The sequence below is a fragment of the Sorex fumeus genome, unplaced genomic scaffold, assembly GCF_029834395.1.
Source record: "Sorex fumeus unplaced genomic scaffold, SorFum_2.1 ptg000015l, whole genome shotgun sequence".
NCBI classification, from domain to species: domain Eukaryota; kingdom Metazoa; phylum Chordata; class Mammalia; order Eulipotyphla; family Soricidae; genus Sorex; species Sorex fumeus.
Window position 1 is genome coordinate 18,723,779 of NW_026606072.1, and position 17,140 is coordinate 18,740,918.

At 36.3% G+C, this 17,140-nt stretch overlaps 1 protein-coding gene across 1 annotated transcript in view; it reads right to left on the reverse strand.

The window, feature by feature from the left end:
• Positions 1-17,140, reverse strand: part of MTREX (Mtr4 exosome RNA helicase) — a 66,971-nt gene that overhangs the window by 18,407 nt on the left and 31,424 nt on the right. Inside the window, exons 16-22 of the mRNA XM_056112045.1 lie at positions 15,341-15,491; positions 13,909-14,081; positions 11,399-11,467; positions 10,453-10,581; positions 6,933-7,043; positions 4,739-4,927; positions 999-1,162 (exon numbers count right to left, since the gene is read on the reverse strand). Coding sequence (XP_055968020.1) covers positions 999-1,162; positions 4,739-4,927; positions 6,933-7,043; positions 10,453-10,581; positions 11,399-11,467; positions 13,909-14,081; positions 15,341-15,491 — 986 coding nt within the window. The remainder of the gene's footprint in view (positions 1-998; positions 1,163-4,738; positions 4,928-6,932; positions 7,044-10,452; positions 10,582-11,398; positions 11,468-13,908; positions 14,082-15,340; positions 15,492-17,140) is intronic.

Below are 17,140 nucleotides of genomic sequence, written 5' to 3' on the forward strand. Positions count from 1 at the left end.
CTGTCCTCCTGAAATTCTGTCCAATAGAAACCAATATAGAGAATGAGCGAATGATGCTGTTTCAAATTAGGTTTCCAGGACGGTGACTTTTAATGTACGAAGATTACTAAAACGGTTTATATTTAAATGTTATAGAACATTTAAATATAAATAGCCAGTACATTTAAATATAAATAGCCAGTATATATTTAACTGTTCTATAACATACGTTAGCCCAATGTGTTAATAAAATCAAGAGGAACCTACAAAAGGAAAACAGTTACTGGACTAAGTTTCAAAGTAGAAAAAATTTTACACACATACACGCACAAAGGACACAAAAATATATAAACTGTAGAACTGTGTATGAACTATAAATGTACTATAAATGTGTGTAACAATTACAATTACATAGCAATCTCACAACGTATTGAAGAAAAAACATCATGCAAATGCTAACAAAGTTTGTGTTAGATATTGGTCCTCCCGTTGTTCATTGATTTGCTCCGGGCCCAGTAACGGCTCCATCATGAGACTTATTGTTACTGTGTTTGGCATATTGAGTACATCAGGGGTAGCTTGCCAGGTGTTGCCGTGTGGGCGAAATACTCGGAACTCGAGTCGGCCATGTTGGCTGTGTGCAAGGCAAACACCCTACCACAGTGCTATCGCTCCAGCCCCATACTCTACTATTTTAAAATATAGGCCAGACCGATAGCATAGCAGGTAGGGTGTTTGCTTTGCATGCGGCTGACCTGGGTTGGATTTCTCCGGCCCTCTCGGAGAGCCTGGCAAGCTACTGAGAGTATTCCGCTGGCACGGCAAAGCCTGGAAAGCTACCCGTGACGTATTCGATATGCCAAAAAAAAACCCACAACACACTAACAAGTTTCACAATGAAGACGTTAGTGGTGCCCGCTCCAGCCAATCGATGAACAACAGGAGGACAGTGCTATTCAGTGCTATTTAAAATATAGTATCTCCTTTAAAATCAGTTTTGTAGAACAACTAGGTCTTACCTGCTAATCTCACAAGCCACTCGTCCTTTCATCTCTATGACATCAGAAGAAGTAGCAAATCCCAATCTCCTTAAAACACGTTTGCGACATTTCAGTTCGTCCATTTGCAGAACAGTTCTTGCTTTCTTAAGTTCTCGCTTTGCAGATTTAATATCTAATGCAATCTATATGAAGTAAAATGAAGTAAACTTGGATTTAATCATAAAATTAAACAAAATCTGTGAGAATACCTTACAGCACACTTCACTTCATCCTCCAAATATTTACCCTGAAGCTTTAATAAATATGAGCACATATTAGTTAATATTAGAGATTCTTAAAAAGAGCTTTATAATATTAGAAATTACCAGAAGCTTTCTGATCAAAGTATCAAGTAACTGTATTGTATATAGATCAACAACACAATAATATAAAAAGACAATAAACCTAATGTTAATGATCTGAATTCATCAACTAAAAGGCACCCAGTGGTTAATCAAACAAAATTCAGTCTTTTTTGCCTGCATTTACCCTTGAAGTATGTACCTCTCCCTGAGATGTGTACTTATTTAAGGTGTGTACTTACTTACTTACATTTTTGTGTAAATTTTTTGCTGCCTACAAAAAACACATCTTGATTTACCTTTAAAGAAAAAGACTGGAAAAAGGATCTTATAAGCAAATGGTCACCTAAGGCAGATACACCTGTATTTAAAATAACACAGATTTCCACTGAAACATAAGAGAAAGGATATATGGACTAATGATTAAAGGTTTACTCAAGAAGCTATACTTAATTATACATATGCATCAAATAAAGGAGTATCAGTTATAATTAATAGAAACAAAGAGTAGACTAAGAGCAATACAAAAGTAGTAGGGAATTTCAAAACCAGACTTATGTGGCCAAACAAGAGAGTACAGTGGAAAAGGCATGCGTCTTATAAGCAGCTGACCCAGTTTCAATCTTCAGCACTAAAGGTCCCCAAGCCTCAGCAGGAGCAGCTGTTGGTCAGAGTCATGAGAAAGCCCTGAGCACTGCCAGGTATGCCTAAAAGAACAATCCAAAAAACCTCCAACCAAACAAAAACCTCTGCTTACAACCATGACAATCAGCAAATAGAGGAAATAACAGCCTAAAATGACTAAGAAGAGTTGGGGGTCACTATGTATTTATAGAACACTTCTTCTCAGGACAGATGAAGTCATATTTTTCTCAAGTGTACATAAAATATTTTCAAAGACAGACACAAGGCAATTATCAATAAACTTAAGATTATTCCATTTTTTCTGGTAAGAATGGTATATAATTAAAAAAGCGAAAAAGGAAAGCAAATGAAAAACAAAAAGAAAACCATGAAAAGCAAAAAAAAAAAAAAAAAAACCCTCAAACAAGTGAAGGCCAAACAATATGCTTCTCAGCAGTCAACGATAAATTAGAGCAGAAATTTTAAAACACATGACAAAAATGAAAACAAAATTATCAGAACTTATGGCAATGCAGCAAAAGCAAAACTAAATAGCAAAATAGGTCTTTGTAAACAAGAAAAATCACATACAAAAACGGGGGCCAGGTTAAGGGAGCTCCTAAGTGGTACTCAAGTGGTCTGGGGGCCCATTTGGCTAACCAGGCCAATGGGTCAGCTTAAGGGCCTATAAACATAAATACTTGCTGTTCAAGTCCTGCAGTGCCACAGCTACCAGGTCATCAACCCAGTGATGCTCCAGGGACCATGTGGTACCAGGAACAAACACAGGTCAGACACATGGTAAGCAAGTTCCCTAACTACTGCAATTTATCCTGGCCCTGAAAAAAAATCACAAAATTTAATCTTACAACCAAAGAAATGACACAATGAACAAGTGAAACAATAGTTCAAAGAATATAATAATCAAACAAAATAGTTATAAAACTTTAGACTTATAAAGAACAACAAGTGCTAAGAGAATCAGAAATAAAAGGAAGAATTAAAACAGATCCATAGAGACACAAAAGATTGAGAGGATACTATGAACAATTATAAATCAATCAATCTTATATATACCATTGAGAAAACTGTAGGTATCCAAAAATTGTATGTAAACCCTAAAGATTATTATATGTTCAGATTAATTCTGGTAATTTTAGAAAATTATATGCCACAAGTGAGCAAACTTCCTTGCTAACCATGTTATAAAAGGTAGAACTTTAACTGTGAACAATTTGCATTTGTTCTTAATGTCTTATGATCAGAGAAATATGAAGGGCAAAAAGACCAACAGTTACTTCAGAATACAGATTTGTCATGAAACTGAAGACAAAATTACAGAGTTTATGGAAACCCTGGACATTAAAAAATTGCAGAAGATTGAGATTTTCTATATGGTACTGGATTGACTGTCACTGTCTTCCCATTGTTCATCGATTTACTCGAGAGGGCCCAGTAACATCTCCATTGTGACACTTGTTACTGTGTTTGGCATATCGAATACGTCACAGGTAGCTTACGAGGCTTTGCCATGCAGGTGAGATACTCTTGGTAGCTTGCCAGGCTCTGTGAGAGGGGCGGAGGAATCAAACCCAGGTCGGTTCGGTTGGTTGCATGCAAGGCAAACACCCTACCCGCTGTGCTATCGCTCCAGCCCTGGATGGACTACTGAGAATGAATGTAATTTTGGTCTAAAGAGGAAAAAAATACCAGAGAAAATGAAAGGATATATTACAGAAATAGGCTACCAGAATTAAAACAAACAGAAAGCCTCAACATATCAACCACAATAATAGAGAGAAGCAAGAATAAAAAATCTCTCCCAACTACATCAAGCTTCTGTGTTGTGATTTTTTTTTTTAAGTTTTTAGGTCACACACAGAGATGCTCAGGATCAGGACATCATATGGAATACCTCGGAGTAAACCGCGGCCACGCGACAACATTTAATTCTTAAACCCAGCTGTAGAAAGCAAATCATTTCACAACGCTTTTTCAGCATGTCTGCTTTGGTGGGGGGTGGGGGGGGGTGGTAAACTCTAAATAATAATGGTGCATCTTTTATCGAAACAATGAATCTAGTCAAAGTAGATAGAGTATTAACTAGAACTCATCTGTCTCACAGGAAATTGGGAGGGGTGGGAGGTGGGTTCTATTGGGGTTCGTGGTAAAAAATAAGTATTGGTAAAGGGAAATGTGTTTGATATTTGCATGACTGAGACCTAAACCTGAAAGCTCTGTAACTTTTCCCACAGTGATTCAATAAATAAATAATTAAAAAAAATTCAATATACAAATAAAAAAAACTGGTGTAAACAGGAATATGCTTCAAAATACTAAAGGGCAAAAACTATAAACCCACAGCTAATACACTCAATGCTAAAAAACTGAAAGCTTTCTCTTAAATCAGAAATAAGACAAATTGTTAATTACCACCACTTCTATTTTAAGTATTAGAAGCCTTAAAACAAAACAAACCAAAAAAAAAAAAATGAAGACAAGGGGCTGGACAGAGAATACAGAGGGTAAGGCACTTTGTCTTATATGCATCATGGCACAACTCTGGCTCCAATTTCCCCCAGTCACCTAAAGTTGAATTCCCTGAACACTGCCGGGGGTCACTCTTAGCACAGAGCCAAGATAAATCTGGATGTGCCCCCCCGCAAAAAAAAAACAAAACAAAAAAGACATTTTTCTATTTTAACTGATGAACCCAAAATGCAAAAAGAAAATTAAAATTACTCATTTTTTTAGTAAAATACATAGAATTTTATGATAATGCTTCTGCCATACCTGTGCCTTTTTTTCACAAAGTGTATATACAGTTTCTAAATTTGGATCATTGTGAAGTGGGTGAGAATACATTCGATGCTCAAAAGCTTCTACTTTCTGAATGACTTTTTTCAGTCCTTGATCTTGAATGCCCATATCATCAATAGGGTCTAATAAAGGAACACCATCAGGAAAACGTTTTTGAACTTCCTGGGAAAAAAAAGAAAATTAAAATTTATTACTCATCTTAAGAGACAAAATTAAAACTTTAGTAAACATTTTCCTTTTAAATTGTTTTAATATAAAAACATAAACATATGAAAAGGATGCCATATATAATTTAATCTTTTCCACTTAAACTACAAGGTATTTTCCCATCATATTTATTATTTTGTTTTATTTCTGTTTGGAGGTCACACCTATAAGGTTTGGGAGTCACTCTCCAATGTGCTGGGGATCACCTGGTGTCAAAGCTCAATCAAACACAGGGCTCCTACAGGCAACCTACATGCAACGTATGTGCTTTAACCTTGAAATCACATCCTCAGCACCTACACTTATTTTTGAAAACTCCTTCTGAAACCCAATACTCAAATTAAATGATACAGCAATCTATTACAATTTCCTAATAATTCTAGTTCTGGATATGGCCCAACTTAATTATAAACCCATTATTGTATAATTAGGTTGTTGAAACTTCTTGCTATCATAAGTAAACCTGCACTGAACCTTGGTAAAGTATCTAATTATGTTTTCAATTTTCTGATTATTTACTTGGGTCTGATTCCTAGGGAAAATAATTCTAAAAGTATAAACTTTGAGAAGTTTAAAGAACTCAAAGAACCCAGATCTCTACTAATAAACTGATTTAACTGTTAAATATCGTAAGCATATGCATTCAGGGAAGGGATAGCTAACTGCAGGCAAATATCCCCCTAGGAAACTTTTAAGGTCTTAAGTTTTTTAAAAAAACGATTTTAGAAACGATTTTAGGAAACTTTTAAGGTCTTAAGTTTTTTAAAAAAACGATTTTTTCCAAAAGGAAAGGTTAGCCATAAGAGAATAGAAAGTACTGAACAATGACCAGTTGAATTATCCAACTCTGATTACCAACCAGTGGAGGAAGAGATGGGGAGAAAATAAGAGGCAGACCAAAGAGGACAGGAGGACATTGCTGCGGAAAGTTCTGGCCACTTTGGTGGTGGTGTGTGTGTGTGTGTGGGGGTGGGGGGGGAGATACGGTAACTTGTACATCTAATACCATAAATATTAATGGTATGCAAACATGATACCTAAACTATAACTTTTTAAAAAGGAAATATTACAAGACTTTCAAGAGTATTCAAGAAACCCACCTAGGGCTACAGCTTAAACTTTTCTATGTTCTGGGGTGGAGGAATCGTACAAAGGGTAGGGCATTTCCCTTTTGCAGATTGCTGACCTGGATCTGATCCCCTTCACCCCATATGGTTCTCCCAAGACTGCCAGAAGTGATCCCTGAATGCAGAACCAAAGAGTAAGCCCTGAGCACTGCTGGGTGTGGCCCCAATACCAAAACCAAAAACTTTCTATTTTATACCGAAAACATTCTGTTTATTATTCCCCCCCTAAAATTCCAGCTAAGAGCCTATCCTACATAATAAATTCTATTCCAATCCTTATGGAAAAAATCAAGTCCCTTTATTTCTACTAAGAAAAAAATTTTCAAGTCATAGTTTCTCATATTAACTATACTGATATGAGGGGTTGGAGCGATAGTACAGCAGGAACGGCATTTGCCTTGCACAGAGCCAACCCAGGTTCAATCCTCAGCATCCCAGATGGTCCCCCAAGCACTACCAGGAGTAATTCCTGAGTACGGAACCAGGAGTAACTGAACATCGTTAGGTGCAACCCCCCTCCAAAAAAAAAGCAAGGCTTTTAAAGCATTCACATAATTATATATAAAAAACATTTCAAACATTTCATATATCTATTAGGTGCTTTCATGAGTCAAAGAGATGACAACCTATTTTACTGTCCATTATCTACATTATTAGATCTGCTGCTACTATTTTTACTAGGAAAAAAGAAAAAACCTACCATTTTTGGCAGTGTTTATAGTTACCCTAAGAAAAAAACAACATATTGATATACATTCCAATGGTGTCATTTAAAACAATTCTTATACCCACTGAATTATATTTAATTCATGAAAATCAACATGCATAAATACCTGTATTGATTTTAGAACACTCTGTCTATTGTCCACTGGTCGAAGGTCTTTAGGAATGTAAAGTCTAACACTGCTAATAGCAGACAGAAGATGTACCAAAACTGGAACAACCTACCAATAAATGAATTATATATTATAATCAAACTTGCACATTTTCAAATTCCAACATTTTCTAAACTTATCTTGATATTTAAACTGCATTTACAACATGTGAGAACTATGACACTAAACTCCTGAAATTCCATAAATATTGTAAATGATTAAGTCAATAAACAACTTTTCAATGACTTTCTGAAAACCTAGTAGGATTGATTATTCCCTCTTCTGTCCTTTCTTAGGAAATTATACGTACACACACAGACAGCACTCTGTACATAGTTAACTATTCATAAACTCTTTGAACTGTAGAATCTTCAGGGTGTTCCTGAATACCCTTATCAACTTGGTATTTCAGTGAGACCAAAAAGTCTGATATGGTGTTCTCTTAAGAGCAAATTTGTTGAATTAACTAAAATTAATGCATTTATAAAGTCAAACCTATCTCTATAAACTTTATTCCATGCATTTTCCTTCTATTAGTATCTTTGCTTCATCATCCAATATGCCATTCTGCACCCTATACATTTCACAAGGTTCTTCAAACTGAAGGGATTCTTCATCAGTCCAAATACACCAGCATGTTGTCTCCTAAAACTACCTTTCCACTTACCATCATGGACTAAAACAACTGTCTACTGACAAAAACACTTAGCTTGCTGGCTGTTTTGTAATGAGGCACTATGAAAATGTTAACAGCCAGCAAGCTAAGTGTTTTTGTCCTAAATCTGAGTTCTATCCACAGCTAGCAGTATGACCTGAAGTAAGTCATCTAATCACATTATTTCATTTCTCACACCTTAAAAATGGTGATACGGGCTGGAGTGATAGCATAGCGGGTAGGGCATTTGCCTTATATGCAGCCAACCCGGGTTCGATTCCAGCATCCCATATGGTCCCCTGGGCACCGCCAGGAGTAATTCCTGAGTGCATGAGCCAGGAGTAACCCCTGTGCATCGACGGGTGTGACCCAAAAAGAAAAAAAAATGGTGATAAAAGTCTATCTATATCATTAAACAATTGTAAGGGAAAGACAACATATATAAAATACTTTGATATAGTGCAATTAAAAAATACAATACCTTTTAAACACAATATAATAATGATGACAATAAATCTGCATAAAACAGGGACAAAATAGCAAGGATATCAAAGATAAATGGCAAGTAATAGTTAAATAATGATAAGGTAGAAAATGTAGATATTTTTAAATGGAGAAAGTATACATCATGTAAAGATGAAAATCACAACTTTCCATCTGAAAAATAGACACAATGAATGGTCTGCTAAATTTTCCCAGTAAGATTTTCCCAATTCTTAAAAAAAAATTTTTTTTCAATTATTAAGAGTTTATGTACATTCTATACAAACTATTAAAGAGTATTCTAACTCTTAAGTAAATATTATATATAACTAACCTATTGTCTTTTTTTCACCATATGCTTTTGTAGACATTTTTACCCAAATCACCCAAACCTTATAATTATGGTCTTCCTGACATCTGTATCTATTATTAAGATCTCTGATATTTATGAAGAGACCAATAGCAGTGCTCAGTTTATATTTAAAGCTGGTAAAGCAACGTTGACAAAAATACTAGCATTAGAACACCAGCGTGCAAAAGTGCCAACCACTGATAATAAACTGTGAACCAAAGTTGGCTATATTCTACAACATGTAATTTTTCTGAAAAAGTAAGTTCACAAATACTACTTCATAAATCAAAAGAAAAGTCATTTTAGAAAGCAGTCATGAACAAAAGCTGGTGACAACTGAATTATATCTTGATAACGTACTATAATACTTTTCAGAATTTTAAAGTAAAACAATAGGTTCAGTTCTATGTTTAATAAAATCTGACCTTAGAGCAGATAAAGACAAGAAATAGGTTTCAATGAAACCCCATGAAATCAGTCATTAGATAATATTCTTCAAAAAAGAATCTAAACTCTTATTATTAGTGACTACAATAAGAAAAGGCTAATATGTATGCCACAAATATACCATTCCAAAGTACAGTAACTGGTTACAGTAAACAAACTAAATTGTAGAACTTGCAACTTCATTTATAGGTAAATATCAACTGGTAAACACATATTAAGAAAAAAATCACTTAATAGTTCAGTGTGGGAAAGTTGTGAAAATTAAAAAACAAACTGAAGCTGTTACTCAGAATTCTATGTAAAAATAATTCTCTTAGGATGTTTCCTAATGAACAGTCTTTACTGTCACCTCTGAATCTCATGATGATGTATCAATCAAAATAGCAGCAGATGATGCTTTCAGTAGCAGACCATTTTCTACAAAATGCAATTAATTATAATAAATATTATGACATTTCCTTTAAAAGACATAGCTAATTTGGGGGGCTGGAGTGATTATAACAGGTAGGATATTTCCAAGTAGCTGACCCAGGTTGGATCCTGGCGCTCCAGGAGTGATTCCTGTGTAGATTCAAAAGGAAGCCCTGAGCACCACAAAGTATGGTCCAAAACCCAAAAACAACTAAAAAAAAAAAAACCTAGTTAAATTTTTAAACCAATGTTTAAAAAAATCTAAAATCATGGAAATCATGCCCAATTCAATTAGCTTAATCAATGGCTTAAATAGCAGTACTCCTACATTAAAAAAAAACAACCTAAAATCCCAGTATGACAGTCCTCAGAGATACTGAGAATCTCTAAAATAAGGTTTCACCTACAATTATTTTACTTATTTCCTTCACATGAAGAAAACTGGGAGACATTTTCAAAAATACCATGAGTGTCTTATTTGGTAAAGTGAATGCTTTTTCATTTAATTAAAATCACATTTAAGCCAGAGTGATACTTCAGCCTTGCACAAGGCTGACATGTATTCGATTCCCAGCATTCCATATGGTCCCTGAGCACTGTCAGAAGTAATTCCTGACTGCAGAGACAGGAAATACCCCTGAGCATCGCCTGGTGTGACTCAAAAACGAAAATAAATAAGTTGAAATAAAATCACATTTAAATTCATTTTAACTAACGAAACTTTGGTAACAATCCTGATTTACCAAGACACAAACAACTGCAACCATTACTCATGGGAATACAGTAAGCAAAAGGGCTGAATAAAAATGTAAAATTTTCTCATCCTAAAAACGTTTTTATAATCCATATAAAAGTCAGTCTCATAGAAAAGTTAAAAATTCTTCTTTCATCGCTTTACTTTTTCTACAAATGATAAGTTCAGAACTCATTAGTCATTCCATAAATTTTTAGATGTCTTTAGCTTGACCCAAAGTACCTTGAAAACATCCAAGTTAAAGATCCCAATAAGAAATTATAAGCATTCAGGAATTTGGTAAATATAAATAATCCACAAAGTATCTAAAATATTTTTTCTTTGTTTTTGCTGCTGAAAAAATCTGAAATCTTGAAATGAAAAATAAAGTACAAACCTGCATTTCTCCTTTCTCATCAGGTTTAGCTGGTTTTGCTGCCTCAGTGGCTGAATTTTTCAGACTCTCTTTGCTACAGCGCAGAAGTACTTCAACTACATATAGAGGATCCAGTTCACCAGAATTAGGCTAGGAAAAATAAAATAATGTTATCAATTCTTAAAGAACTGGCATAATCCATGTTTTTAGCACTTGGCTTTACAACTGAGCACAGTATATGTTTCATGAAATTAAAGTTGTCTCTTCATTCATAAGCATGTTCCAGTAACTCTTCACCACATCAGTGAAATTAATTATAAATTGTTAATTAAAGGACCTGTTACAAAGCTATGTGTTTCTCCACAAAAAATGATTTGGACATAACTCATAATTAACAAGTATGTCAGGACTAATTTTCATCTCAATGCTGAATTCCTAACCCATACATGAATGAAAAGAAATTAGTAACAGCAGAAGCACAAAACAGTCCAAATGAAAAGAGATGCTACATCTAAGCCCTTCATTTTACAGGTAAGGGAAAATAAGCATGAAAATACAAAAGGCATGAGATCACTTATTGGCAATGGCTTGTGTATAATGCACTTAAATAAACGAAACACAGATAGGATTGGCTAATTTAACTTTGAATAGTCCCTCATCTTAAAAAACAAAATCACCCTTGATTCATAAGTACTATTTTTATATATTCATGACATCCAAAAGTAAGTTAATAGTTACTAAGCCTTAAGTTATTAATGTTTTCATTTAGAGAGAATTAGTATAACTGACCAGATCTAATTTCTTTTCAATTCCTTAATTTCTTCTGTTTGGCACTGCACTCAAAGTTCGCCTCAGGCACATCCACAACATACTGCACTTAAGTGCTTGGAGTGTGCCTCCAGGCAAACCAACAACATGGGTATGGCCCAACTGCCACCCTGCCCCAATTTTTATATAATTAACTTACTTTAACATTTGACTTTTTGGAGAAATTTACTACTACTCCCCAGCCAAAATCATCTCCTTCATTCTTTACCTGCAAGAACAAAAAGGACAGTAAGGTATTTATATACAGGGCTCAAGAGATAGTACAGCAAGTAAGGTACTTGTCCTGCTCACAGCCAACCAGGGTTTGATTTCCAGCGCTCCAGACGGCCCTCAGCCCCACCAGGAGTGACATGTGAGCAGAGGCAGAAATAAGTCCTGAAAACAGCAAAGTATGACTCCTAACCTTACCCCCAAAAAGAGAGATTAGACTTTCACGTCACTAGAGGCCAATAATACACTATATTTCCAAATAAAATATATTCTGAACAAACAGTTCCAGCCAAAGAGCCCAGAAATGACCCCAACATGCAAAGTTAATTAAATTACAACGTATTGTGATGGCTAGAAGCAAAAAGGGTGTTGGATATTCAAGCACAACAGACTGAAGTAAATCAGAAGGTGCTAATTTTGAGTTATAAAGTACGCCAATTTTAAGTTCACGGTCTTCATGTTTTGAATACAACTAGTCCTTTCTGATACATATGCATGAAGAAAAGCTGGAACGAAGGTATAGCCTCAACTCAGTAGACCACAATTAGATATGCCGTGTAGGGCAGGAGATAGTGCAGCAGGTAGGGTGCTTGCCTTGCCCGCAGTAACCGGGGTTTGATCCCCAGCACAACATATAGACCCCTGATTGCTGCCAGGAATGATGCCTGAAGTACAGAACCAAAAATAAGACCCCGAGCTCCATGGTGTGTGGCCCAAAAAGCAAAAACAAAACAGATGCTGCATTATGTTCAAGTCTGACCACCAAAAAGAAGACACACAACCAGGTAGCATGACTTCCTGACAGAAGCAACAACAATGAGAAAGTAATAACCTTGTCACTCCAACAAGTACCAAAAGAAATAAAAAGCATAAACATAAAAACATCAGGGCCCAAGAGATGACACAGCAGGTAAAACACTTGCCTTGTACCGGTTTGAGTCCTAGCACCACAGATAGTACCCTAGCGCTGCCAAGAGTAAGCCCTAAGCACAACAACGGGTGGCCTAAACGACAAAAAAATTAAATAAAAGAAACAATATTTAAGAAGACAAGATGGAATTGCTCTGGGCCAGAGAGATAGTTAAGTGGGTAAAGAACTTGCTTTGCTTGCTGCAGACCTCGGTTCAGTTCTTGTACCCGATATGGGTCCCTGAGCCTCAACAGGAGTGATACCTGAGCATAGACACATAAAATAAGCACTAACTACCAGAGCCCGGGGCTGGAGCGATAGCACAGTGGGTAGGGCGTTTGCCTTGCACGCAGCCAACATAGCTGACCCGAGTTCCATTCCTCCGCCCCTCTCGGAGAGCCCGACAAGCTACCGAGAGTATCTCGCCCGCACGGAAAAGCCTGGCAAGCTCCCCACGACATATTCGATATGCCAAAAACAGTAACAAGTCACAATGTTACTGGGCCCGCTCGAGCAAATCAATGAACAACGGGAGGACTGTGACTGTGACCAGAGCCCAACCCCGTAACACCGATTAAAAAACCCAACTACCAATTAAAAACAAAAAGGTCACTGTTAAACTAAGGACAAATACTTTGTTACTTACAATATCATTTTAAAAAATTACAAATTTTTAAGTATATATTTTAACCCTACGAAAAAAAATAACAAATTTCATAAAACTCTAGCATAGCACTAAGAGAAATAAAAAAATTAAATTAAATTAAAGTTAAAAAAGCAATGGTATGTCTGTTCTGAGAATATCAGAACACTTTCACAGCTGGTGAATTCATTCCAGATTAAATGTTGCCTTATTTTTAAATATCATTTCATAATTAGTAATAGCTTTTATTTGTTAATGTGCACACTATTTTTATTCTTCTCCACAAAATAAGAACCAGGGGGTTAAAATGTTTTACATGTGAAGGGCTGGCGAACTAGTACAGCAAGTAAGATACTTGCCTTGCATGTGTCTGACCTGGATTGGAGCCAGGCATCCCATATGGTCCTCTGAGCAGACAGGAGTGACTCCTGACTGTAGAGCTAGGAGTAATGCCTGGGCACTGCCAACTCTAGCCCCAACCCCGAAAAAGAACAAAATGTTTCACATATGAAACAGGTGTAGTAAGAGAGGCAATATAAATCAATTATATTATATTTATATCTACAGAAGAAAGCTGGGCTGGAGTGATAGCACAGCAGGTAGAGCGTTTCCCTTACACGCAGCCGACCTGGGCTCAATTCCTCTGTCGCTCTCAGAGAGCCCCGCAAGCCACCGAGAGTATCCCGCTTGGCAGAGTCTGGCAAGCTCCCTGTGGTGTATTCGATATGGCAAAAACAGTAACAAGTCTCACAATGGAGACGGTACTGGTGTCCGCTCAAGCAAATCGATGAACGGGAGGACAGTGCTACAGTACTATAGAAGAAGGCACTTTACTAAGAAGAAATTACTTTAATCTTTATCCCAAAAAAGTTATTAAACCACATACCTTTACCAGACGACCTGGTTGCAGAAATGGTAAGCAGTATTTAGGTTTATGAATATATTCTTCAATTTCTTTACCAAGTTTGGCCAGCTGCTGTCTAATTTTATAATAGATAACCACACTTTCTTCATTTGGTATTACTATTTTATTATACTGTTCTTCTGAATTCTTTACCTCTGTTAAAAACAAATATGTAATATTAAAAAATTATGTTCTTCACATAAATTATTCTGAAGATGTATATTTTTTCCAGTTACTTCTATAGGAAATAGTCACTTTCCACAGAACAGAAGTTTAAGAAAAATTTCTGAGAAACCCTTGTCTTCTATTTTTTTGGGGGGAGCCAAGGCTGACAGTTCACAGGGCATACTCCTGGCTCTGCACTTGGAATCATTCTGGTGGTGCTTGAGGGACCATAAGGGGAGCCAGGGACTGAACCGTACATCGTCCATCTGTTTCTTCTCCATTAAGATTCATTTTCTCTTGGGGCTGGAGCAATAGTCCAGCAGTTAGGGTGCTAGCCTTGCACATGCTTGACCCAGGTTTAGTATCTGGCCTCCCATGGGGTTCCTTGAGCCCCACCAGGAATGATCCTTAAAGCAGAGCCAGGAACGTGCTGAGCACCACTGGGTGTCACTCTTCTTCCCAAAACGTCATTTTCTCTTATTTCTTTCTAAAGTTTCAAAGTAAACCTTAAATCCTCCAAGTGGGTCCAAAGTCATAGCAAATAGTATCATAGTTTTCTTCTATGGATGGTGATACAACTCTGGGAATTCTAGATCTACATAGTTCAAAACAGCACTAACTTTATGTGATTATTGAAAGTATTTATGTTGGATATCACGGTCACGGTCCTCCCGCTATTCATCAATTTGCTCAAGTGGGCTCATCGTGAGACTTGTTACTGTGTTTGGCATATTAAATACGTCATGGGTAGCTTGCCAGGCTTTGCCGTGCGGGCAAGATATTCTCGGTAGCTTGCCGGGCTCTACGAGAGGGGCAGAGGAATTGAACCCGGCTCAGCCAGGCCGGCTGCGCGCAAGGCAAACTCCCTACTGCTGTGCTATCGCTATATCCAGTATTAATATTGAGAAAAAACAAGTCATAGATGGCTATTTAAATTTGTTAAATAAAGGGAAACTAGATCCTTAACCATATTAGCAACATTTCAAATGCTCAGGAGTCACCAATGGCTAGTGACTCTGTACCTAATTGCACACAGAACATGTCTACCACTGCAGAAAGTTCTACCAGAGGCCCGACTGGCTTTTTCACAAAATGTTTTAGTTGGTTATAACGACCAAACTAAAGTTCTTACTAATTATTCAAAGACCAAATTTAGAAAAAAAAAAAAATATATATGTATTTTAATTTAAAGAAAAAAACACAACAGGCAAAGCAACCAGTAAGGTTTGGTTTATAATGTTATACTTACTCTCGACCACTCCTGGAATTGCTCTATAATGCTGGAATTGATAAAAGGACTTTTCCAACATGTACTCAGGATTAATTTCCTCTACACGTAGTAGGTTCAACACCATGTTGTAGGTCAGATGAAAAGCACTATTAAGAGGATCAGCTGAGCCCTAACAGAAAAACGAAAATCAATGTTGTAGATTTTTTTCAAATAAATTTACAAAAATATTGCTGATCTGCTAAACTGCTTGATAATTTGTTAAAGTACATGCTATGTATTTCTTTTAATATTATGTTAAAAAAATATAGTTGGTGCCCTACTTTAAATAATCAATAAAAAAGTGCTAAGGTAGATTATATTTGTTAAAGCAAAGGGAAAAAAACTTAGTAAATAATACACAGGGAATGATGTACTATTTGCCAACTATGTTTAGCTCTCTGCCTTCTAGGTAAGTACCTGACAGGATCACACCTAGTTTCTCCTTACTCCACCCTTTGTGTGAAGGGCAAATAAGCTATAGCGCAGGATGTGATGTTATTCTGGGATCAAAGATTTAATAACTGGTTTGAAAAATCATCTTTCGCTCTTTCTGAGTCACACTCAGTGGTGCCCAGAACTTACTCCTTGCTCTGCACTCAGGGATCACTCCTGATGGTGGCTGGGGAACCATGAGAGGTGCAGGGATGAAAACCAGATTAGCCACACACAAGACAAGCCCTACTCACTGTACTATGCTCTAGCCCTGAAAAGTCATTTTTCTTTTTTCTCACAGCAACTGATAACGTTCAAGATGGCCATTCCTACATCATCTTGAATCCCTAAATAATGATGAAAGTAACTTTAATAAATTTGCACTGGGGCTAGAGCGATAGCACAGCGGGTAGGGCGTTTGCCTTGCATGCAGTCAACATGGCCGACACAGGTTCGATTCCCAGCATCCCATAAGGTCCCCCGAGCACCGCCAGGGGTGATTCCTGAGTGCATGAGCCAGGAGTGACCCCTGAGCATCACGGGGTGTGACCCAAAAAGAAAAAAAAAATTTGCACTAAAAAGTTAAGTGAAATAAACCTGTAAGTTACTAAGATTTAGACTAGATACTGAAGAAAAATACTTTCCTTTTCAGTTATCTTTAATATGACACTTATTTCTAACATGAAATTCCACTGTTTATATTCCCAACTACCACAGAAGACAGTTTTCTAAATTGTCAGTCACCTGAAACTCAACATGGCATTATGATACAGCACTCATTTGAGCCCAGGATAGTCTCAACATAAAACTGTTCAACTGGTGTAACAGCATCTTCTTATTCGAGTATCCTAAATTCAATGATTCTAAATGTCACACTAGTTACATGAACCTTAACTCACTTTCCAAGTATAACTCATTAAAACAAAACAGCAAAACCAGAAAAAATTGAAGGACTGTATGGTATTCTTCAATACTGTTTTTTGTTGCCAAGATTTATCTTAATTTCAGTACATAAAATGATAAGTTAATTTTATACTTTTACTTAATGTTAAGTTTTTCTATTTTAATATCTTATTCTGAGGATTTAATAATTTCAAATCAAATGGGAAGTTAAAAAAAAAAGGAACCCAGTCAAAATTCCTTGAGAAGTGGTTGAAAACAAAAGAAAAATCTTAAGCAAAAATACTAAGAAAGTAAAATGAATAGGCAAATATGCAATAAAACTCAATTTTTTAAAATTTATTACTGGAATGTTTATAACCCCCAAGAAACGCAATGGTGGATTACAGAATATATTTATCTAGCCTTGCAAAAGGTAAATTTGAGGCAGTTTGCTTCCTCAAATTC